This window comes from Athene noctua, chromosome 9, assembly GCF_965140245.1.
Source record: "Athene noctua chromosome 9, bAthNoc1.hap1.1, whole genome shotgun sequence".
NCBI lineage: Eukaryota > Metazoa > Chordata > Aves > Strigiformes > Strigidae > Athene > Athene noctua.
The window spans coordinates 26,477,129-26,492,707 of NC_134045.1; the positions used below are offsets into that span (position 1 = coordinate 26,477,129).

Genomic DNA, 15,579 nt, shown 5'->3' on the forward strand with positions numbered 1-15,579 from the left:
TGCTTGGAGGTACCGGAGGGTGCCCGGGGGATGCCGGGAGGTACCGAGGGGTGCCGGGAGGGTACCGGTGGATGTTCAGGCAGTGCCGGGGGGTGCCGGGGGGGTTCCGGTGGATGTTCAGGCAGTGCCGGGGGGTCCCGGGGGTCGCTCTCCGGGGCGGGGCGGGGCGGTACCTGCGCGGCCACCGCCTCACCTGAAGCGGCGCGTTGCAGCGGGCGGGGCGGGGCGCGGCGGGCAGCGACCGGAGCGGCGGAGGCGGCGGCGGCAGCGGACGGGCCATGCGGGGGCCGCGCTCCGGGCTCTGCCCGCTCTTCATCCTCCTCCTCCTCCCGCTCCTGCCGGCGGCCGCCGCGCTCGCCGCTCCCCCAGCCCGACCGTGCGTCCCCCCGGGGCTGCGCCGCGGGCCGCTCCCGGCACCAGGTAACCGGCGCCGTCGGGGCGCGGCCCCACCCGGGATCCCCCCCCCGTTCCCTCCCCGGGGTGCTTGGCGGGGGGCACCGGGCCGCGATCGCGCGGCCCCACCGTGGCTCTGAATCCCCCCCCCGCCCCAATCCCCCCGGTTTGTGGCGCTGGCTTTGGGGCGCCCCGCGCCGCGGAGCGGGATGCGGGGCCGGCTGCGCCCCCCCGGGCCGCGGGGTCGGTGCTTGCCGGGGGGAGCTGGCGCTGCCCGAGGTGTGGGGCTGGGCCGTGGGGCGAGCCCTTCCCTGGGTGTGGGGCCGAGCTGGGGGGGCTGCCGGGGTTCCTGCGTCACAGGGCTGTGGCCCCCCCTCGGCTGCGGGGCTGGGCTGGGGGGCTGGCGGTGGCCCCCAGCAGCGGGGCTGGGCCGTGGGGCTGGCAGCGCCCAGCCAGCCTGTCTCGCCCCTCTGGGGCTGGCGGTGGCCACTGCCGGCGCCTCTGGTCCAGCCGTGGGGCGCCCACCGGGCCCCCTCAGGGTGGGCACCCGTCACCGGGCTGGCGATGGGGCTGGCTGCCCCAGGACCACCCTTCTCCAGCCGTGGGCACCACCACGGTGCCGTGGGCTACAGAGTCCAGCCGGCCTGGCCCGAGGCTGGGCAGAGGTTTGTTGCCACCGGCTCGGGCCGGTGCTGGCGGTGCCGGGGCCTGCTGGCTCGGTGGCATCCCAGGGGATCGGGGCTGCTCGGCCGCCGCGGCCGGAGCCAGCGCTCGCCTAATGGCCGCGGAGCACTAAAAGCAACAACCCCTGGCGGGAAGCGCTGCCGCCGTGCCAGGAGAGGCCTTGACCTTCGCCAGCCTCGAACTCCCCATCCCGCCGCCTTCGGCCCAACGGCTCCCGCCAGCGAGGCCGGGCTCTGCCGGGCCCCCCCATGGTGGGCAGGGGGCCGGGGGCCGGCCACGTCACTGTAAAACCCCCTCGTGGGCAGCACCGGGGCACAGTGCCACGGGAGGGGGGACGCCGCGGGTGCAGGGGGCTCCGGCCCCCCGAGGGCAGTTGGGGCCAGGCTGCGGACGCAGACACACCACCCCCCCACCCCCCCCAGCTTCTGTGGTTGCTGCCCCTGGGGGATACCCCACAGCGGGGGGCTGGGGGCTCCCCAAGGCTCCTTGTGCCCCCGGGGGCCATTCCAGCCTCGCTGACGTCCCTTATCGAGGCCATCGCGGCTGGGAGGGGCCCTCAGCGCTGCTGTGTGGGTCCTGGTGTGGGGCAGCCGGGGGGCAGAGCGCTCCTTGCCCCTCTCCACATCTCCCCCCCCACCCCCCCGGCTCCTGCAGCCCCCCCAGCCCCGCTCCCCATCCCCTCCCGGCCGGCGGCCTCCGGAGCTGGCTTAGCGCCGCTAATCCCCCTAATCCTGCCTCCCGGCTGGGGGTGCAGGGGCCTGGGCCACATCCAGCCCGGGGGACGCAGGGGGGGGAGCTGGGCTGTGCCCCATAGCCTGGCTGTGGGGGGCTGGGAGCCCCGAGGGGGTGACACGGCGGGTGGCGGGGCTGGGGCAGGGCGCTGCCTGCCCAGGAATTTCCCCTCATCGAGGAAACAAAGCCAAAACCTCCGCTCCCGGCATCCCCTGCCCCTCCTGCCTCGGGAGGCTGGGGGGGGCGCGGGGGTCCCAGGGCCGGGGACAGGTGTGTGTGTGTGTGTGTGTGTGTGTGCACAACCACCCTGAGACATACCCCCCCCCGCAGCGAGCTCCGGAGGCTGCGTGGGGCCGTTCGCGACCGAGGAGCCCGACGTCGGGGCGCAGCAGGACGGGGGCCCCGTGCTGCTGCCGGGGGTGGGCAGGGCGCTTGCCGCCCCCCCCCGGGATGCCACCGGCCAGCCAGACCCTGCCCCAGTGCCCGTGCGGAGCAGGCGCTCCCCCCAGGTAATGCTGCTCACCCCATCCCGTGCTCCCCCCCCATCTGGCGGCACCCTCATAACACCCCCCCACCCCCCCAAATCCCGCAGGAGCTCCCCGGGGCTCACGCCGCTCCCAGGAGACAGAAGAGGGACTGGGTGATCCCCCCCATCAAAGTTCCCGAAAATGAGAGAGGTCCTTTCCCCAAAAAGCTGGTTCAGGTATGGGGGGGGGGGGGGGGGGGGGTGTCGATCTGGGGAGGGGCTGGGTGCAGACGTGGGTGCTGCGGGGGGTCCATCCCCCCCGAGTCTGGGCTGCAGGGGGGCGCTGAGCATGGTTGTGTGCACCAAGGGTGAGCACTGACCCCCCCTCCCCGCCATGTGTCCCCCCCCTCAGATCAAATCCAACAGGGACAAAGATACCAAGATCTTCTACAGCATCACGGGGCAGGGGGCGGACGCCCCCCCCGAGGGCGTCTTCACCATCGAGAAGGAGTCGGGGTGGATGAAGGTGACGCAGCCGCTGGACCGGGAGCGCATCGACAAATACCACGTAGGTCCCTGCCGGGGGAGGCCGCGGTGTGGTGGGGAGGGGGGACACACCCCCCCGCTCATCCCTCCGCCTCGCAGCTCTTCTCCCACGCCGTGTCTGAGCACGGCAAACCGGTGGAGGAGCCGATGGAGATCATCGTCACGGTGACAGACCAGAACGACAACAAGCCCCAGTTCACCCGCGAGATCTTCAGGGGCTCCGTGCCCGAGGGCGCTTTGCCGGGTAGGACCCTGCGCCGCGGGGAAGCTCCACCTCGGCACCGTCCCCGAGGGTGTGCCCCGTCCCCTCCGCTCACCGCGATGTCCCCGTCCCCATCCCCAGGCACCTCCGTGATGCAGGTGACGGCCACGGACGCGGACGACGCGGTGGAGACCTACAACGGCGTCATCGCCTACTCCATCCTCAGCCAGGAGCCGCGCGAGCCCCATCCCCACATGTTCACCGTCAACAAGGCCACCGGCACCCTCAGCGTCATCGCCAGCGGCCTCGACCGGGAGGTGGGTTCTGCGGCACTGCGGGGCGGGTGGCCCCGGCCCCGAGCCCCTCGGCTGACAGGGTGTGTGTCTGTCCGTCCGTCCGTCGCAGCGCGTGCGGGAGTACACGCTGACCGTGCAAGCGGCCGACCTGGACGGCGAGGGGCTGACCACGACGGCGCTGGCGATGATCGAGATCATGGATGTCAACGACAACGCCCCCGAATTTGACCCCAAAACGGTAACGCGGGGTCCCTCCCACCCCCCACCATGGCCGGACCCTCTGCCCGTGGGCCGGGGCTGCGGCACTGACAGTGGCCACGCACCCGCAGTACGAGGCGGCTGTGCCGGAGAACAAGGCCGGGCAGGAGGTGGCCCGGTTGACCGTCACCGACCTGGACGAGCCGAGCACAGCGGCGTGGCGAGCCGTCTACTCCATCCTGCGCGGCAACGAGGGAAGCGCCTTCGCCATCGCCACCGACCCCGCCAGCAACGAGGGCGTCCTCCGCACCGCCAAGGTGCGTGTGTGTGTGTGTCCCGACCCCGTGTCCCCCCCACTCACTGCCCGGGGCGGGGTGCTGCCCGTCCCCTCTCCCCTCTCCTCTCTCCTCTCCCAGGGTTTGGACTACGAGGCCAAGAAGCAGTTTGTGCTCCACGTGGCCGTGGCCAACGAGGCCCCCTTCGCCGTCAAGCTGCCGACGGCCACCGCCACGGTGACGGTCAACGTGGAGGACGTCAACGAGGCGCCCGTCTTCGACCCCCCGGTGCGGGTGGCGCAGGTGCCGGAGGACGTGCCGCCGGGGCAGACCCTCGCGTCCTGCACGGCCCAGGACCCCGACAAGGCCCAGGGGCAGAGGATCAAGTGAGTAGAGCTGCAGTTGGGGTCTTGGGGGGGCCCCCACTGCCCGCCTCCGCCATGGCACCACCTCCCCTTTGTCCCCCAGGTACCTGGTGGGGCATGACCCGGCGGGCTGGCTGGCCGTGCACCCCGAAAACGGCCTCGTGACAGCACGGGACCACTTGGACCGCGAGTCCCCGTTCGCCAAGAACAGCACCTACACCGCCATGCTGCTGGCCGTGGACGACGGTGAGGGCTGGAAAGGGGCCCTTGTTCCCCCCGTCCCACGTGAGGGACACCAGGAACCACGTCCCAGCTCTGGCACGGAGTGGTGCCAGGGGCTGCCTGTCCCTCACCCTGCTTGGGGCATCCCCGTCCCCGTGAGGGTCCTGGTTTTGGGGAGCCCCCCCCCGGTTCTCCAGCACTGCTCCTCCCTGCAGGCTCACCGCCCGCCACGGGCACCGGGACGCTGCTCCTCACCCTGCTCGACGTGAACGATCACGGCCCCGAGGCCGAGCCCCGGGATGTCACCGTCTGCAACCGCAGCCCCCAGCCCCAAGTCCTCACCGTCACTGACAGGGACCTGCCCCCCAACACCGGCCCCTTCCGCGCCGAGCTCAGCCACGGCTCGGGAGCCAGCTGGGCTGTGGAGGTCGGCGAGGAAGGTAAAGCCGGGGGGATGTTTGGCACTGCCGTGGTGGCTTTTACCAGTGTGTGTCCCCCCCTGCCACGAGCCACTCGTCTCACGCAGGTGACACAGTCACCCTGCGGCTGATGGCACCGCTGGAGCCGGATTTGTACAGCGTCTACCTGCGGCTCCTCGACCGGGCGGGCAAAGCCCAGCTCACCGTCCTCACCGCGCGCGTCTGCGACTGCGAGGGGCCAGCGCAGGGCTGTCCCCAGAGACCCCAACCCGCCACCGGCCTGCCCTTCGTCCTCGCCGCCCTCGGCGCCCTCCTGGCCTTGCTGCGTGAGTGGGGGGTCCTGGGGCTGCGGGGCTGCCCCCCACTATGGGGCAGAGGGATGGGGGGGGGTGTCCCTGCTGATGCCGCCTCTCCCCCCTCAGTCATCCTGCTGCTGTTGCTGCTCTTCATGAGGAGGAGGAAGGTGACAAAGGAGCCGCTGCTGCTGCCCGAGGATGACACGCGGGACAATGTCTTTTACTATGGGGAGGAGGGAGGCGGTGAGGAGGACCAGGTGGGTGTGCTGGGGGGGCCGGGGGGGCCGGTGCGAGCGTGGGGGGTCTCACCCTGCCCCTCTCCATCGTGTCATGCGTGTTTGTGTCCCCCAGGACTACGACCTGCGGCAGCTGCACCGGGGCCTGGATGCCCGCCCCGAAGTGCTGCTCCGCAACGACGTGGCCCCCACCCTCCTGCCGGCCCCCCAGTACCGGCCCCGCCCCGCCAACCCCGACGACATCGGCACCTTCATCGAGGAGGTGAGCCCCGGCCCAGGGAGAGGGGACCGGGGGGATGAAGTTTGGGGTTTGGCACTGTCCCCCCTGCTCCGTCCCAGCCAGCAGCATCCCCGGTACAGGGGGGCCGGGTGCTGACCCCTCTGCCACCCCCCAGAACCTGAAGGCGGCCGACACGGACCCCACGGCCCCCCCCTACGACTCCCTGCTGGTGTTCGACTACGAGGGCAGCGGCTCGGAGGCCACCTCGCTCAGCTCCCTCAACTCCTCCGCCTCCGACCGCGACCAGGACTACGACTACCTCAACGACTGGGGCAGCCGCTTCAAGAAGCTGGCGGACCTCTACGGTGGGGGGGAGGACGACGAATAGGACCCCCCCGGCCCTGGCCCTCCTGCCCCCCAACCTTACCCCACGCCTTATTGCTGCCCGTGCCTTGGGGCTGCCCCCTCCCGCCGTACCCCCCACCTTGGTGGCAGCCCCCTTCACCTTCCCTTCCTCTATTTTTTTCTTGGTTATTACTTTTTTTTTTTTTTTAAATATCAAATAAAGGTAGTGTGATGCTACGGATGAGGTGAGCGGGTGCTGGTGTAAGTTTTAATAAAAGATGTGGTTTGTTTTTTTCCCCTCTACGTGCCTTTGTGCCCTGGGGGACGCTCCTGGGGAGCTTCTGTCCCCCCCAGCTCCACTGTGTCCCCCCCAGCCTTGCCCATAGCTCCTCCCTGCCCCAGCTTGGGACCCGCAGCCGCAGCACAGCCCTGGGCCGGGGGGGGCAGTGCCCATGGACCCCCCACATCACCGGGGGCTCCCCCAAGGTGTCCTTGTCCCCGTGGGGGGGCGATTTCTCCGTGTCGTGGGGTCACCCCCAGCTTTTCTGGGCTGGGGAGAGGGATGAGGGGAGGGCTGCAGCATCCCGGGGGACGTTTGCCCCCCCGCCCCAAGCTCCCACCGCCCTGGACGGGCACCCACGGAGCCTCCCGCGACCCGGGGGCTGCACGGCCGGGGCCGGGGCCGGGGCACCGGGGGCCGGAGCGGGAGCGGGCGGGGCGGCGCCGCCTCCCGTCGGGGCGGTTCCCCCCGGGGGACGGAAAGGGGGGGGGGGGGGGGCGCGGCACCTGCGGGGTGGGGCGGGACCGTGGACCGGACCCCACCTGCGGCTCCGCGGCGGCAGCGCCCCGATCGCACCGGCACCGGCAGCGGCAGCCATGGGGCGGCGGGGGGGCTGCCCGGCCCGGCTCTGCCTCCTCCTGCTCCTGCTCCAGGTGAGGGACGGGGCCGTGGGACCCTCCCCGGGGCTGTGGGACCCTCCCCGGGGTCGTGGGACCTTTCCCCGGGGCCGTGGGACCCTCCCCGGGGCTGTGGGACCCTCCCCGGGGTCGTGGGACCTTTCCCCGGGGCCGTGGGACCCTCCCCGGGGCCGTGGGACCCTTCCCGAGGCCGTGGGACCTTTCCCCGGGGCCGTGGGACCCTCCCCGGGGCCGTGGGACCTTTCCCCGGGGCCGTGGGACCCTCCCCGGGGCCGTGGGACCTTTCCCCGGGGCCGTGGGACCCTCCCCGGGGCTGACCGCTCTCTCCGGGCAGGCTGGTCACCGGTTGTGTGAGCGGGCAGCGTCCTGCCAGCCCGGTTTCACCGCGGAGACCTTCGCGCTCACGGTGCCTCAGGAGAGCGTGGCGGCGGGACGGGCGCTGGGGCGAGGTGAGGCGGCGTGGCGGGGAACCGCGGGGACGGGCGGGAGGTGGCAACGGGGGACGAGGCCGTGGCTCCGTGCCCGCGGGGTGCCGGGGCGGCAATGGGGACAGCCCCGGCCTGGCACCGCGGGGACGAGGCCGCGGCGCCGGGGACAGAGCCGTGGCGCTGGGGCCTGGCCGAGGGGCCAGGCGGGTGCCGGTGCTCCCGGTGCGGGGGCAGCGGGTGCCTCTCCCCGGGGTGCGCCGGCGCGGGCGGCGCTGACTCAGGCGCCGCAGACCTGTCGGGGCTGGTAGGCCGGGGCGTGGGGCCACGCCGGCGCCCGTCCTGCCCCGCACCCGGGGCTCACGGGGGGCAAACCCGCCTTTCGTAGCCACGGAGCCCCCGGTGTGGCCTCCCCTTGGCGTGGGGATGGCAGCGGCCCCCCGCCACTGCCCAAGATCCCCGGTGCCGGGGCTGGGCCCCCCCCGCGGTTGGCGGGTTGATGGTGGTGGCGGCACCACCGGCGCGGGGACGAGGGGTGCCGAGCGCTGAGACCCGCACTGGGGCTCCCCAGCCACCCCCCTGCTGCGCCGTGGGTATCGAGCCGTGAGCTGGACCCTGCCCTGTGCTTCTGTTCGTTAGCTTATTGGTTAATCATTAACAGTGCACCTGTGTGCCAGGGCTGTGCCCGATACCAGCGTGACGGGCAGCCTCGGTGTCTCCAGAACTGGGACCTGCTGGAAATCCCCTGTCCCAGCGCTGGCACATCCGCATTTTGGGTCCCGGGTGGAGATGGAATGTGGGAGGAGGGACGGGGCCACTTGCCCGTACGGGCCCTGTGCCAGCCTGGCGATGCCCGGCCACGCCACAGCGATGCCCAGGCGGACGAGCGTGGTGGACGCTCAGCACTGCCACCCCCCCGCCACGCCACGCAGCACAACGCAGCCCCCCGGCCAGGCCGCGGTGAGGGCGGGCTGACGAGCCGGCCTGTAATTAGCCTGATGAGCTGAGCGCGGTGTTTTCCCTCCAACAGGTCTGGACAGGCCCCGCGTGGCGCCTGGGCCCAGGAGGGAACACCTGCGCGGGGGACACGGTGTCCCCCGCACCGGGCCAGGACCCTGCGGCCCTGCTTGGCGGGTCTGAGGGTGGTGGTGGGGGGGTCTGTGGGGTTACATGGGACATGGCGGTGGCTGGGATATTCCCCCCCACCTGTCACCCCCGGGATGGGGAAGCTCGAGAGTCTAAAGTCACAGTGAAACTCATGTGACATCAGCGGGTGCGCTGGCAGGATGTGACGCTCGCTGCGCCTTCGCCCCGGCTGACCGCTGGCTGACGTGAGCCCCCCCCTCCCCACTCCACCACCCCCGGCACGGCCACGGTTGCGCAACCCGGGTACCACCGGGGTGGTGGCACCCAGCTCTGCCCGTGAGTCACCCTGTCCCCAGCCCCGGCAAAATGCTGCGGGATGTGAGGTGACTTGGGGGGGGCTGCCCAGTCCCCATCCCAGTGCAGGAGGGTTGTTACAGCACCCCATGGGGACCCTGGAAAAGGGGTGAATCCCCCAAGGGACCCCCCCCATCTCTCCTCAGCTTCTGCCCCGGAGGGGATGACTGAGGATTGTGGAGCTGGAAAAACAGGTTGTGCGCGGTGGCGGTGGGGTGGGGAGCGGGCGGGGGAGCAGGCACTGAGCCCCGAGCGCTCATTGCACCCGTGGGGCTGGGGGGCTGCCCACTGGCTGCGCCCCTCCGGCACGGCGCCAGGTCTCGGGTGCCAAGCACCGCGCCGGCGCCCACGGGTGCCGGGGTGCCTCTCCCCACCGCCAGCCCCGACACGTTCCTGCCCAGCCGGCCTCACCGGCTCCCCCGGCCCCCCCAGCCTTTGCCGGGGGTCCCGCCGTGGGGCCAAGCTGCGCTGGCATTGTGCCAGCGGGTCCTCCCCAGGCTGGGTCAGGGGCACCACGGTGGGTGGTGGGGTGCAGCCCCCAGCTCAGGGCTCTGGTGATCCCGTCTCGCCGCCGCTTCCGAATTCCTGGGCTGCATGTGGGCTGACGTAACCTCACCGGGCAGCAGTGGCTCCGGCGGCACCGGCAGTGGCCTCGTGCCCGGCGTTGGGGGGGCTGTGCCACCTCCCACCCTGGGCACGTCGCCTTCCCGCGCTGCGGGTCGCACCGGGGCCGGTGGTGGCTGCGCTGGCAGTGGCTCCGGGTGCCGCTGGCGCAAACAAACCATCGCCCAGACAAAGGGTGTTTGTTCGGCAGCTCCCGGCAGCGCGGCCCCGGCTCATGTGATGCCTGCTGACCGCCGCCGTGCCGCTCCCCGCGGCCCCCCGCGTGCCGGTCACGGCTCGTACTGCGTCCCAGCAAGTTGCCAAGCCGGTGACGCCAGGACACCATCCGCCCCGGTCCGTGGTGGGGGCCGGCTGTCCCCCGCCGCAGAGGCGTCGGAGGGTCCTGGAGGGTGCTGGGGTGGGCTGGGCGCCACAGCTGCAGTGAGAGCACCCGCTGCCATGGGCAGGGTGACGTGCCAGGCGTGGGGACGCACCGTGCCACGGGGGTGTGCCGGGCGGCACCGGGAGCCCCCTGCCCACCCGCTCGCCCTGTTCCCAGTGAGCTTTGAGGACTGCGGCGAGCGGCGGCATGCCGTGTACTTCCCGGACGACACGCGGTTCAAGGTGAGCAGGGACGGTGTCGTCTCTGCCACCCGGCCCCTGCAGCTCCAGCGGCGGGAGATCAGCTTCACCATCTACACCTGGGACGCCGCGGGCAAAAAGCACTCTGCCAGGGTGACCCTGCGCAGGCGGTGGCACCATCACCACCGCCACAACCACCACCACCAGCAGCAGGTAAAGAGCAGCTCCCCCCCACTCCGTGGGGTCACCACAGTCCCCCTTGCCGGGGGGGAGCGTGCAGAGGGCTTGGCAAGGTGCCGGCACCCAGCGGAGCTGCTCTCCATCCCACAGGACACGGCACCCAACGTGCTGAGCTTCCCCGAGCACGGCCATGGCCTTCGGCGGCAGAAGAGGGACTGGGTCATCCCCCCCATCAACTGCCCTGAGAACGAGCGGGGACCCTTCCCCAAAAAGCTGGTGCAGGTACATGGCCCTGTGGGGACGGGGCGCAGGGTGGGGGGGTGCCTGGGATTCTGGAACCCCTCTAACCACCCCCCCCGCATCTCGGTGCCAGATCAAATCCAACAAGGACAAGGAGACGAAGGTTTTCTACAGCATCACGGGGCAGGGGGCAGACAGCCCCCCCGTGGGGGTCTTCACCATCGAGCGGGAGACGGGGTGGCTGGAGGTGACGAAACCGCTGGACCGGGAGGAGATCGATAAATATGTTGTGAGTGGATGGGGGGGCCGGGGTGGGGAGGGGACGAGGGGGGAGCGTGTTGTGGGGGGGCTGACAGCACCTCTCGCAGCTCTTCTCCCACGCCGTGTCGGCCAGCGGACAGCCCGTGGAGGACCCCATGGAGATCATCATCACCGTGACCGACCAAAACGACAACCGGCCCGTCTTCACCAAGCAAGTCTTCATCGGCTACATCGAGGAGAACGCAAAGCCGGGTGCGCGGGTGACTGGCGAGCCAGGGGCTGGGCCCGCACAGAGCCCCGAGCCGGAGCTGTGCCGGGGTGTCCGGTGGGGTTTGTGCCACGAGTGAAATCTCCGTTGCTTGTCCCCGTGCCCAGGCACATCTGTGATGACCGTCAACGCCACGGACGCGGACGATGGGATCAACGTGAACAACGGCATCATTGGCTATTCCATCCTCAGCGAGGAGCCCAAGAGCGCGCAACACATGTTCACCATCGACCCGGAGAAGGGCATCATCAGCGTCATTGGCACTGGGCTGGACCGGGAGGTGGGCGTCCTTGCTGCGTCCTGGGGGACCACGCTGTGGGACTTGCCACGGGGAGCTGGGGCTGCCGGAGCCCCGGGGTCCAGCTGGTTCAGGGACTTGCCGTCCCTGGGTCCCCTGCTCTGGGGGTATCTGCAGCCCTGAGCCCATTGGGGGCGGGTGGACTGCCAGCCCTTTGGGGACATCGGCAAGTGTCTGTGCCGGTGGTGGCTGGAGAAGGGTGGAAGAGCAGGCAGGCCACGCCCCTGGTGGAGGGGGACACGCCGGACCCCACCCCTGCCCTAACCACTGTGGGTTTTGGCTTGCAGACGACTCCCAACTACACGCTGATCATCCAGGCTGCGGACCAGGAGGGCAACGGCCTGACCAACACCGCCACTGCCATTGTGGAAGTCACCGATGCCAACGACAACCGTCCCATCTTCAACCCCACCATGGTACCCGAGCTGGCTCCCGCGAGCCACCACCCTCCTCGGGCCATCATGGCACGAGCTCCCCCTGCCCCAGGGAGCGCAGGACCACCGGGGTGACCATCCCCTGTCCCCTCTCTTGCAGTACGAGGGGATGGTGAACGAGAACGAGGTGGGGGTGGTGGTGGCCCGGCTGCACGTGACGGACCAGGACATGCAGGGCTCTCCTGCCTGGCAAGCCGTCTACCGCATCAAAAGCGGGGACCAGGATGGCGATTTCAGCATCACCACTGACCCCAAAAACAACGACGGCATCCTGAAAACCGCCAAGGTGGGTCCTGCCACCGCGCAGCTGCCCCGGCACCGGCTGCCTCCCCGCCAGCACCGGCACTACCGTGGCTTCTCTCTCCTACAATAATCCTGTCCAGGGCCTGGATTACGAGACCAAGAGCCGGTACGACCTGGTGGTGACGGTGGAGAACGCCGTCCCCCTCACCGTGTCTCTGCCGCTCTCCACGGCCACTGTCCTGGTGATGGTTGGAGACATGAACGAAGCCCCCATCTTCGTGCCCCTAGTCAAGAGGGTGAAGGTGATGGAGGACCTGCCACTGGGCCACCAGGTCACCTCCTACACGGCCCAGGACCCGGACAAGGATCAGAGGCAGAAAATCATGTGAGTGTGTGGGGGAGGTTGGTGGGGGAGGGCCTGCACTGTGCCGTGCCCCGCTTCCCCTGGCGCAAAGCCTCCCCCCGCCGCTGACCCGCCGCTTGCCGCAGGTACCGCATGGGCAGCGACCCCGCGGGGTGGCTGGCCATCGACCCCGAGAACGGCATCGTCACGGTGGCCCAGCCGCTGGACCGGGAGTCGGTGCACGCCATCAACAGCACCTACAAGGCCTTCGTCCTGGCCGTGGACAGCGGTGAGCAGCACCCTGCCCTGTGCCCCTGGGACGCCGGGGGCCGGGACCCCCTCACCAGGTGCCTTGCTAACCCCTGGCCCCGCAGGGTCGCCGGATGCCACCGGCACGGGGACGCTGCTCCTCCATCTCCAGGACGTGAACGACAACGGGCCCATGCCGGAGCCTCGGCTCTTCGACATCTGCAACCGGCAGCCCGAGGAGCAGACGCTGAACATCATCGACAAGGATCTGCCCCCCAACACGTACCCCTTCCACGCAGAGCTGCAGCACGGCTCCGGTACCAACTGGACTGTCAAGGTGACCAGACAAGGTAGGTGCCACTTGGCTACCAGCCCTTGGGGTGGGGAGAGGAGCGGGGATCTGTCTCAGAGCCCGACGCCTCTCTCTACTGCAAGACCTGCTGGTGCTGAGGCTGACGAAGGAGCTGGAGCCGGGGGAGTACAACATCTTCCTCAAGCTGACGGACGCGCAGGGCAAGGCGCAGGTGACGACGGTCAAAGCTCAGGTGTGCGACTGCGAAGGGGCGGCCAAAAACTGCGAGCGGCGAGCGTTCATCGCCAGCGGGCTGGGCGTCCCCGCCATCCTGGGCATCCTGGGGGGCATCTTGGCGCTGCTGAGTGAGTATCGGCGGGGTCAGGGACGGGGACAACGGGGCCGCCCTCGCCCTGACGCCGCTGCCCTCCGCCCGCAGTCCTGCTGCTGCTGCTGCTGCTCTTCGCCAGGCGGAGGAAGGTGGTGAAGGAGCCGCTGCTCCCGCCCGAGGACGACATGCGGGACAACGTCTACCACTACGATGAGGAGGGCGGCGGTGAGGAAGATCAGGTGAGGTGACACTGCTGGGGCAGACCCTGCCTGCAGGAGGGTCCCTGCAACACCCTCCCCGAGCCATGGCTGATGTTTGGGGCGCACAAGGCTGCCGCAGACCTGCTCCCCCCACATCCCCTCCTGCCACAGTGCCCTGGGTGCCAGCATGGCGGTGCCCATGGCCGTCCCTCGAGTGTCATCTCCTCACGTCCCCCACGCAGGACTACGACCTGAGCCAGCTGCACCGGGGCCTGGAAGCCCGCCCTGAGGTGATCCGCAACGACGTGGCCCCCACCCTCATGCCGGCCCCCCAGTACCGGCCCCGCCCCGCCAACCCCGATGAGATCGGAAACTTCATCGATGAGGTGAGCCCCGGCCCCGCTCAGGGCAGGGGGGGATGAAGCCCCCATCCATGCCAGCACCATTGGGGTCCCCTCCAGCCAGCAGCGTCCCCGGTACAGGGGGGCCGGGTGCTGACCCCTCTGCCACCCCCCAGAACCTGAAGGCGGCCGACACGGACCCCACGGCCCCCCCCTACGACTCCCTGCTGGTGTTCGACTACGAGGGCAGCGGCTCGGAGGCCACCTCGCTCAGCTCCCTCAACTCCTCCGCCTCCGACCGCGACCAGGACTACGACTACCTCAACGACTGGGGCAGCCGCTTCAAGAAGCTGGCGGACCTCTACGGCGGGGGGGAGGACGACGAATAGGACCCCCCTGGCCCTGGCCCCGGCCAGGCCAGCAGCCGCCCATTGCAGGCGGCTCACCTCATTTCACCCCACCGGCCTCACGTCGGTCTTTGCCCCGTGTGAGCCAGCTGAAGTCCCCTCCGACACTCCCTCAACCTGGTGTCCACATCCCCCTTGTTCAGCACAGGGGAAGCTCGGGGTCACCGAGGCTGGGGAAGGGGGTTTGGGGGGAGCCTGTGTGTTTCCTGGCCCCCCTCAGCTCCAGGCAGGGCATGGAGCCGTTCGGTCCATTCCCTGTCCTGGAGCCAAGGCACTTTTGGCTGCACGGGCCAGGGTCAGCTCCTCTTTCCCAGCAGGGATGAGCCCCCACAGCCTCCCTCCCTTTGCTGCGGGGGGAAAAAGGGTTTCTCTGGCGCTCGCCGAAATACCTCGTGCTCCCAGCCCTGACGCAACCGCTGACCTGCTGCCGCCCTCGGCTCGCAAACCCAGCGCCGGAGCAGCGGGGCGGTGCCGGCACCGCACCTCTGCCGGAGCGGGGTGAGGTGATCAATAACGCAGACCAAAGATGTGCCGTCACGCGCTGTACGTGAGGCAATTATATTTGATAAGAGTACATGCAGGCAGATTTCTATTTTTCTGTATCCCAGATTATATGATTTCCTTCCGTGTCGTGCCAGGTGTAATTATTGCGCAGCCAATGAAAGGCGCTTTTGGAAATCAAACGGCTTTACTGAAATTCTGAACTCTGTGTTTAGCTGTTGTCGTGGTTTGTATTTTTTATCATGGGAAAAGGGTGTGATGTGAGCTGGGAAGCCAGCAATGGCCTAATATTAATTGATTGTATGGTTTTTATAGAAAATTGAAATAATAAATTGTTTTAAGAAAACCAAAAGCCCTTTCCTCGGCACGCAGCTCTGCCGCTTTCACTGTGGCTGTGCTCAGCAGCAGGTTTGCCCCACAGAGACAGCCTTGGCACGGCCACAGCCGCTGCCGCCTCCGAAGGCAGACGGCAAACGCTCGGCTCTGCCTAACAGGGATGGATCCGCACCAGAGCACGTGTTTTCTCAGCACCAGGGGCCGTGAGGTGGCAGGGCCGCCAGCTGACAGCACCTCCTGGCTTTGCCTTGTGCTAAGCCTGCCTGGACTTAGAGAGGAGGAGCAGGACATGGCGTGAAAACCCAGCGTGTCCCTGCGGATGGTGGCTGCGCCCTGCGTGCACGGCCCGATGCCCGGCCCCGCGCAGGTCAGGCAGCAGAGGCGAGGCTGTTAGCAAGCTGAGAGATCACGGATGTTTGTCCAACCCTGTAATCGCTGTGACTTCCCTTCAGAGGCCCTGCCCTGTAAGGAAACACAAGGGTTACCCGCTCTGCGGTGCCTGCAGGCTTGCTTTCAAACACAGCAGCCTTGGAGGCTGGCAAAGGCTTCGCATCCACCCTCGTCACAGCCCCGGACGGGCAAGACGCTCACTGACGTGCTTTGCGATGCCCACATAAACTGTCTGGTCCGGCCCCTGCCCCTAGAGCAGGCGGCGACACCCACCCGGCACACCGGCTCCACACCCTGATTACGGCACGGAGACGCGTTTGGGCTCTCCCTTTGCAGACACGATTGCTGCTTTCTCTCCAGAAGCTGCTGACGTTTGCTGGGTGTGGTCAGGGCTCAGGCCCG

The 15,579-nt window shown here is 69.5% G+C and overlaps 2 protein-coding genes across 2 annotated transcripts; both read left to right on the plus strand.

Annotated features, from left to right (window-relative positions):
• The first annotated feature begins 164 nt into the window (after positions 1-164).
• LOC141963536 (B-cadherin) lies at positions 165-6,101 on the plus strand. The gene is made up of 15 exons (XM_074912908.1): positions 165-420; positions 2,140-2,318; positions 2,402-2,512; positions 2,688-2,843; positions 2,921-3,065; positions 3,165-3,340; positions 3,429-3,557; positions 3,649-3,834; positions 3,934-4,178; positions 4,261-4,403; positions 4,595-4,819; positions 4,906-5,124; positions 5,221-5,351; positions 5,446-5,592; positions 5,726-6,101. The coding sequence occupies exons 1-15, from the start codon at positions 279-281 to the stop codon at positions 5,936-5,938; spliced, it is 2,547 nt and encodes an 848-aa protein (XP_074769009.1). The 5' UTR covers positions 165-278; the 3' UTR covers positions 5,939-6,101.
• Positions 6,102-6,719: 618 nt separating this feature from the next.
• Positions 6,720-14,777, plus strand: LOC141963526 (cadherin-1-like). The gene is made up of 16 exons (XM_074912862.1): positions 6,720-6,828; positions 7,148-7,262; positions 9,841-10,076; positions 10,194-10,325; positions 10,417-10,572; positions 10,652-10,796; positions 10,920-11,092; positions 11,398-11,526; positions 11,645-11,830; positions 11,928-12,172; positions 12,277-12,419; positions 12,505-12,729; positions 12,815-13,036; positions 13,111-13,241; positions 13,445-13,588; positions 13,720-14,777. The coding sequence occupies exons 1-16, from the start codon at positions 6,772-6,774 to the stop codon at positions 13,930-13,932; spliced, it is 2,652 nt and encodes an 883-aa protein (XP_074768963.1). The 5' UTR covers positions 6,720-6,771; the 3' UTR covers positions 13,933-14,777.
• Positions 14,778-15,579: the final 802 nt, after the last annotated feature.

Bases quoted from the DNA above. Each gene is read 5' to 3' on its own strand.
- LOC141963536 (XM_074912908.1), top strand. From the start codon at position 279: ATGCGGGGGCCGCGCTCCGGGCTCTGCCCGCTCTTCATCCTCCTCCTC. The intron at 4,404-4,594 runs GTGAGGGCTGGA...TCCTCCCTGCAG, and splicing joins GCTGCTGGCCGTGGACGACG to GCTCACCGCCCGCCACGGGC. The intron at 5,352-5,445 runs GTGGGTGTGCTG...TGTGTCCCCCAG, and splicing joins GAGGCGGTGAGGAGGACCAG to GACTACGACCTGCGGCAGCT.
- LOC141963526 (XM_074912862.1), top strand. From the start codon at position 6,772: ATGGGGCGGCGGGGGGGCTGCCCGGCCCGGCTCTGCCTCCTCCTGCTC. The intron at 12,420-12,504 runs GTGAGCAGCACC...CTGGCCCCGCAG, and splicing joins CGTCCTGGCCGTGGACAGCG to GGTCGCCGGATGCCACCGGC. The intron at 13,589-13,719 runs GTGAGCCCCGGC...GCCACCCCCCAG, and splicing joins TCGGAAACTTCATCGATGAG to AACCTGAAGGCGGCCGACAC.